Here is a 7,430-nt window from a genome sequence, read left to right on the forward strand (position 1 = left end):
CATAGAGTAGTAGGCATTAGTGTTAATAATCCTGACCTTACAAAATAGCCTCTAACCTAAACACAAACAATGAGTCAACCATAAAGAGCGATCAAGCTACTGGAAGTGCAGCCAATCAATAACCTTTCTTGTAGCTTTCAGAAGAACACCATCGCACAGACTTCGCATATTGGGCATTTTTTTTAAGCCCACCCTACCAGAAGGACGTAGTGATATGCAAAACTATCGAAATACATATTTATTACAAAATGATAATGCTTAAACACAGTACCTGGCTCATGTTGCTCAGATCCATCCAACATAGACAAATATGGGTCTGCCGGTCTATTACCAAACAGTCCATAATGGAGCTAGCAATGTCAACACAAAATAGACAGATTCATATCATTCTGGAATAAGATGCAGAAAATATGCATGAACACTCATCATTTCCACATTCACAATAAAAACAATTAATTTAAAACCATTTGGATTTCAAGAATACAGGTTAATACATGAAGTTATTGTGGGCCTTACCAAAGAAGGTGCAATAAGAGAATTGGTCTAGCACCCTACCCTTAGCTATGCCTACCCCTCCCTATACAAGACCTGATCTGTCCTGGGCTAAAATTTGTTCCTCGGTGCTATAGAGCGCTTGTATTCTCCAAGGGTGCCGCATTTTTTTTTCTTTTTTTCTTTTTTTTTTTACTTTTAAGATCTATGCCCTGACAGCCAGGAAGAGGAGGAGAGGTGGGTCTGATGAGCGAGCGAGCGAGCACTGACGAGTAAAAAGATGCTGCAAAGCTGGTCAAGGCACAACTCAGCTGTCTTTCTGGCGATGGTGATCCCTCCAGAGATTTTTCCTTTTTAATCCGCAAGTTCCAAAAGAAAGAACTGCAACTGTTGTTTCATTAGATGTCATGCGGGGATTAACCAGGTTCCTGCCCTACTGCTTTGTGTAAATCCAAAAACTTTCAGAACGATGATCATTATTACTATTTCCTTTCTAATATATTTGCCAATTTTTTTTATTTTTTTGGGGGGTCTTAACTTTGGACAGTCAACTTTGTGCTCATGGATACTACAAAACGCCGATTACAAATGCAGAGACTGGGCAAAACCTGGCAAGCGCTTCAGAATGGTAATTATAGATACAATAGATAGGTAAGTATACAAGTTGGTTACATCAAAGCAGTGGGAAAAGAGAAAATTACACACTTCTAAGAAATATTACAATATTAGAAGAGTAATGTAAAGGTACTTTGTTCCCTCCAAATACAAGTATGAGGCACAAAACTTATAGGCCTTTTTCTCAAGTGTTTCAGAGATTATTTGAAACAGCTCAGCGGATGTCATGTTAGTGGCCATTCTTGGGAGAGGTTGCATTTGCAGGCAAGCAGCTGAACCCTCCTTCATTCAAACGGATCAACTGGGCTGTGGCCTTTAGGATGTCGAGGGAAGAGGGCTGGCGCTAAACGAGTGACGCCTCAAAGGGAAAGTGAATTAGCATGAACCAGTGAGACCCTTGAGTTTAACTTGAGAAAGAGACCGTCAGCTAGATTGAATCTTCTAAAATGGAGAAAGAGGATGATGTTCTTTTACTTTCATCATGACATACACGTGATTGAAACAGGAAATACAAGTTCTACACATGTAGATGTAAAAATAGTTGCTTGACTGCACCCATGGAAGTTGGAGTAGGTCGAATTGGTGAATACAAGGACGCAGCAGTTCTAAGCTGAGAGTACAGGGTACAACATTTTTCTCACGCTACCACATCAGTGAATATGTCCGAGCTGACCAATGACCGACGTGTGCCACACTGTGAATATCACATAGAAAGGCACCACAGTTGTACAAAAATAGTCTCTGAAACTGATATGTGCAAATTAGTGTTTACTAGCCTTCCCAGTGTGGTCCAATTTAGCAGTTGATCTGGTGTTGCTCATAGATCTTATGAGAGCACACTAACCCAAGCTCCTAATCAGCTTTACCAAAAAAATACTTCAAACTATATACTACTTGGCAAACACGTGCCCGAAGTTATGAGTCAATAACTCACGTCAAGGTCTTAAGTAATTGTGTAGACCTTATGTACCACACTAGATGCCTAACGAGTTTTTTCTGGGATTGTCTTGTCGCAAGTTTCAGACAGATGGGACACTAGTGTTGGGTTGTCGGGAGGGGCAGGGGCACTTCCTTCAGCTAATTTGAAGCCCTGTATAAATACTGTTATGTGACAGATCCAGGAGAAAATAACTTAGCAATCACCGTGCTCAGGGTATGCATGAAGAGAGAGTACAGGTACAGCCCCCCCCCCCTCCTGGCAAGGGGGTGACGAAGCATATGGCTGGCCAGTGATGATGGGAATGCTACAGTGCACTGCCTTGCCCTCCAGCAACCAGCTATGAGATACTGCCAACTTCCTGGGTGCATGGCTCAACCTTTGTGCTTCTTGCCTTTTTTTTTTTTAGTTCTTTTTAGATAAATAACAAATAATACTTTGTATATCATCATTAATAAAAGCTAATCAAATTTCCTATTGGCTACATACACTGAACAACAATAAATGAATGCCACAACATGGGTGGGAGAACCCAACCACAGACTGGCCAGGTGGCAGAGAGGGGTGGAGGAGGTGCCCGCTCAGGTACAGTCCGCTCACTGCCCTTAGCTAACATGCTACGCCTGGCAAACATTATTGTCACCTCACAAACACCCAGATGGTTAGCACAAGATAAACCTACATGAATTTAGATATACCTCTGGAATCCCTAGGGTCATCCTCGGGCTAATTCCCATTGTTGACCTGACAGTAGTCTATGCTATGCCACCTATGCTCATGGCTACAACTGCAGTCTCCTCTGGTTACCCATACACGGGAAAATATAACCCACTTTGTTTGAAATCACTGATCTTGGTTCCACAGGCTGCTAAAGGTACAGTTGGACAATTGTAATTGGCATCAGCTGTTCCAATCAGTGCTTGTGTTAAAACTGGGCACAACAACCACAGCCCCTGTCTGCCTACCTTACAAACATTGGAATCATCGAGCAAATGGTAAAGAAGACTTTTAAGTTGGAATGATCAAGAGAAAAATCCTAGACGGAAGAGTTGATCAAGAAAAGGATTGATATCAGTTTACACTTTGGAGACGTCAAAAATGCAAAAATATATGCTTTCATAACACTGACATTGTGAGATAAATTACCATATTAACACTTCTATTATAGTTCCTCCATTTTGTCCAAAAAATATGAATTGTGTGAGAATTTCAATGGCTACCATCCATTAATAATAATTTAGCCTCATCTCTTCTCCTCTATTTTCAATTATACTTACACAATCTAGCTCTAAACATGTATCACTTGCAAAACACTTAAAATAAAAAGAGCTACCATGGTTTAAAAAGAATTAATTCTGGCTCATGCTTGCTGAGGTTTTAACATTAAGTCCTTGGCAATCTCAGAGAGCACGAGGAACCACTGCGAATAATACTAGTACCAGAGGCCTTTTCTCACCCACGTTTGGGGCAAGACCACCCCTAATACTGTGAAAACCTTCACCTTACATACAAAAGACATTCAGGCTGTCCGGCAGAATTTACTTGTAGCAAAATGTACACAGGTATTGGCTACTCGACTACCCAAACCATTTATGGGTACAAAAAATAAAAATAAACTCCAATATTGAGTTCCTTTAGTTAAATTGCATCTTCCTGAATTCAGCTCAATTATCATCTCTCTCACTTGTACGTAAATATCTCTAGGTCCTGCCTCCTTATAGTGTAACACATTTGGTTAAGCTAGGTATAATTATATTAATAAAAATGCCATGCCCTAAGGTAAAAAAATGCCAGTTCCCAGAAGGTTCCTGACAATTGGGATCGTCCATCCCTGGGATTCTTATTCTTCTTCCTTAAGGCTGCTTCCCTCCCAGAGTCTCGTCAGCCCTAGGTACCAAGCCCCATCAGGTGTAGATCCCAGGGCCCTCAACCCGCTGTTTGGGCTGGGCCGTCTAGATGGTGCTCTTGCTGAAGCTCACACGCAAGTGGGAGGAATCGCTCAGTTGGAAGTTGTGCATTTTCTGTTGGGTGGAATCGAGTTGGTAATAAAATAAAAATAAAAAAAATCCTATGGACCTGGTTCCTCTGCCTATATAAACAATGCATAATATGGATATGATTACAGGTTATGATCTAATACAATTTTCCTTCAATGTTTCCATTGTTTTCATGCTGATACTTACAATGAGAGCTGCAATGGCCTCTTCTACAGAACCCAGCTGTATCAGTGCCATCTTCCTGTCCTTACTGCAAGTGAAAACAACCATTTTTAGTGTCTTGTTTGAAATAATGACTCCGTATGACCACTATATCTGCATTCTGTCTTCTGCACGATAATACAAGATCTCAAGACTTACGGGAAGAACTTGAATGCCTTAACACTTGCTCCGGCATGAGCAAAGGCATCCTTTATCTGCTCCTCATCAACAGTGGGTGGGATGTTGGACAAATGCAGGGTAGCACTGGGTGGGTAGATGTTCTGCAAAGAAAAAATTGTCAATACATCATCACTTTCTCCTGACACTGGAATAAAATGCAACATTGTCCATCTGCATTCAGAGAATTTAAAGGTTGATTTGATAATCGTACCTGGTAGTTCTTGGAACCGGGCTTCTTGAAGCGGTGAAGAGGAGAATTACTGTAGTCCTTGGTGAGTCCAGCATCAGGCTGGCCTTCCTTGGGCAACTGTACAGTCTGGTGCTTGCTCAAAGTTACACGGATCTGCTTACCCCAAGTCTTCATCTTATCCAAGTGTGAGATGGCTGGAATTACACATTCACATTAGTTTGCTGAATTTATTTAAAAAGGAAATGTGGAGTGCCAACACAGTTGCAACATTAACCTATCATTTAGAATCGGGCATTTTCTTGGATCATTAGTAGTTAATACAAAATTTACCTATTTCTAACATCATTATCATGAAACGTCTATATGATCTCTAAAGTACAAGCCTCTCTAAAATGTATATATTTAAACAGTATTTCAAAAATGAACTAATCTGAAACATTTCAAACATCTAGACATCACTACTTAATATTACATGTAATATGTTACACACAAAAACAAAAATTATTCTGACTCACCAAGCTGTGTCTGATGAGGTTCTGACATCTGAACCAAGGCATTATCCTTCTTGTTGAAAAGAATCTTGACACGTTGGACATCTCCATACACTCCTGTAAAGTATATCAGCAAAGGGGTTGTTGGTTACTTACTAAACAGCTGATAGGTAGAGCAGAGGACGCCATCCACTGTACACCAACGCTGCAACTGTCTGCCTGCTTTTCACAGAGCCCCCTGTTTCCTTTTGATGCCTTTTTCGCTTTTGCTACACTTCTCATACATTCTCCACATTTAAATCAACATGAAACACCTTTGACAGTTAAGGACTTACGATAACCCTTGAAGAATCAAAAAACATTTACTAGAAAAAAAAATATGAAGAAGAAAATGTACATTACATGAAGTAGCATCAAATATTGCTAAAGGTGCACCATCATAAGTGTAACATTACGCCCTGTTTTTCACAAACTTAATGAGGCAACGGTAAACAGTGTTACATACATTTAATTTATTCACGGCTTTGATAGCCAGTGTTAATTTAGAAAAGTAGACTGCAACCCAAACCCATCAGAATATGCAAACCAGTGGAGCAGTCAGGCAGTACAAACACAAATACTACTATATACATATAAATTAAAAGTTCTTGTTATTAGTAGCAATACTTATCCACACTGTGATTTGGGAATGGAGGAGGAGAAAATGAAAAAACAAGCCTGTAAAACACAAATGCTACTGAAGATTCAATTAGTGACAGTGCATATCATTGTCAAGGTCTCAGGGAGGGATACATATTTACAGTTTTCACACACTGCATGCATTAAAAAGGAACTTGGAAAATTATAATAATGGACTGAACACATGGAAAAATGGTTTACAACCATTTAAAGTATGCTGGAAATGTCATTTAAAACTAATATAAAGTACTACTTTTAAAAATGACACAAGAGGTAAATAAAATTTATACTATATAAGGATGCAATACAAATGTGGATGTAGTAAAAGTTTTGCCAGATTTTCTCTCAACTTGAATAATGATAAAAAGAGACTGGATTCTATACTCTATGCTATAAAAAAGTAACAAGTGTACAACACACAGGGGTGCTGCACGTGCAATGACTGAGTGACGTACCGAAGAGGGTAAAGAGAGCGTCAGGCGTGACCATCTACAGTAGAGGAGAGTCGCGAAGGAGAGGCCAGTCCAGCAAGAAAGATGGAGTCCAGGGGGCACCACAGCAAGAGAACATAAAACACATCACGTTAGACACGACCCTCAGGTTCTGGCCATTGGTTGTGGGCTAATGTAGGGGGGCAGTAGTGTTGCTGGCCTGGTGCTGGCACTGACACCACTGAACACCAACTATGTTGCCAACACTCTCTGACCACACTGCACACCTCACCACAAGACCGCATAACAACCATATAAATTCTGATGGCCTGGGATCACACACATTCTCAACAATTTTGGGAACATTATGCTAACTAGCTCTAGGACAAAATCCAACACTTGTCCCTGCCATAGACGGGTCCTTGAACAATGAGTGGGAGCAGTGGGAGTGTCAGAAGGTTAGTGTTGGCAGCATTTGGAGGTAGAGTGGAGTGTCTAGTGTTGCCAAAGACCAGCAGGGACCACTCTCTGGCACCAAGATCAAGCCCATTGGCAGCTCGGCAAAGAAAGGCAGCAGCACATTTAAGGTTCACTATATAAAAGGGATGTTTTGCCTTGTCTTTTGCCCAGATTGGTAAAAAATAAAAAGGTACTGGCATCTTGATCCAGAGAATGTCTTCTTATTATTAAAAAATCCTGGGTAATGCATAACCACTTTGGAAAAAGAAGGGGGGGGGGGAAGGACTGGGAGGGGGGAGGTATTATTAATCTTTTAAAAAATGAATAACAGAAAAAAGGGGTGTGGGTGGAGGGAGAAGAAATAAATATATTTACAGAAGGAGTTAAGAATTTTTCTCTTCTCTTTTAAAGCCAGGTATTAATAAGAACATGAAAAACAAGGTTATTACACATCCACCAGGATTTAACCATCAGTTAAAAGTTGCATGTAGCTCATATATATTATGTAAGCTGGGAAGTACTTTACAGTTTATTCTATAACAGATCAAGTGTATCCTAGGAGAAATTAAAACATAAATGCTGGGGGAAAAATGCTTTACAATTCATATGGCACAGAAAAAAAATGGGTATGCCACTTTGTACAAAATAATAAGAAGGTATTACTGGCTATGGTGATGAGCTAATGGTTGAGCATACATGGCTTTTCACAAGGTACAAATTGTGATCACTGGGCAGACCCATGCTTGAATCACTCACGAG

The 7,430-nt window shown here is 40.2% G+C and overlaps 1 protein-coding gene across 50 annotated transcripts in view; it reads right to left on the reverse strand.

Annotated features, from left to right (window-relative positions):
• Nucleotides 1-223: 223 nt before the first annotated feature.
• The window catches only part of heph (polypyrimidine tract-binding protein 1 heph), a 131,481-nt gene continuing 124,274 nt past the window's right edge, over nt 224-7,430 (reverse strand). For all 50 annotated transcript variants that reach the window (XM_086547339.1, XM_086547330.1, XM_086547327.1 and 47 more), the window contains 6 exons: nt 6,237-6,270; nt 5,128-5,220; nt 4,634-4,806; nt 4,402-4,523; nt 4,228-4,291; nt 224-4,065 (listed from right to left, as the gene is read on the reverse strand). In XM_086547339.1, the coding sequence (XP_086403465.1) occupies nt 3,997-4,065; nt 4,228-4,291; nt 4,402-4,523; nt 4,634-4,806; nt 5,128-5,220; nt 6,237-6,270 (555 nt within the window). In that variant the 3' untranslated portion in view covers nt 224-3,996. The remainder of the gene's footprint in view (nt 4,066-4,227; nt 4,292-4,401; nt 4,524-4,633; nt 4,807-5,127; nt 5,221-6,236; nt 6,271-7,430) is intronic.

This window comes from Penaeus japonicus, unplaced genomic scaffold, assembly GCF_977035675.1.
Source record: "Penaeus japonicus unplaced genomic scaffold, GWHDUDI00000001_assembly GWHDUDI00000019, whole genome shotgun sequence".
Classification (NCBI taxonomy): Eukaryota; Metazoa; Arthropoda; class Malacostraca; order Decapoda; family Penaeidae; genus Penaeus; species Penaeus japonicus.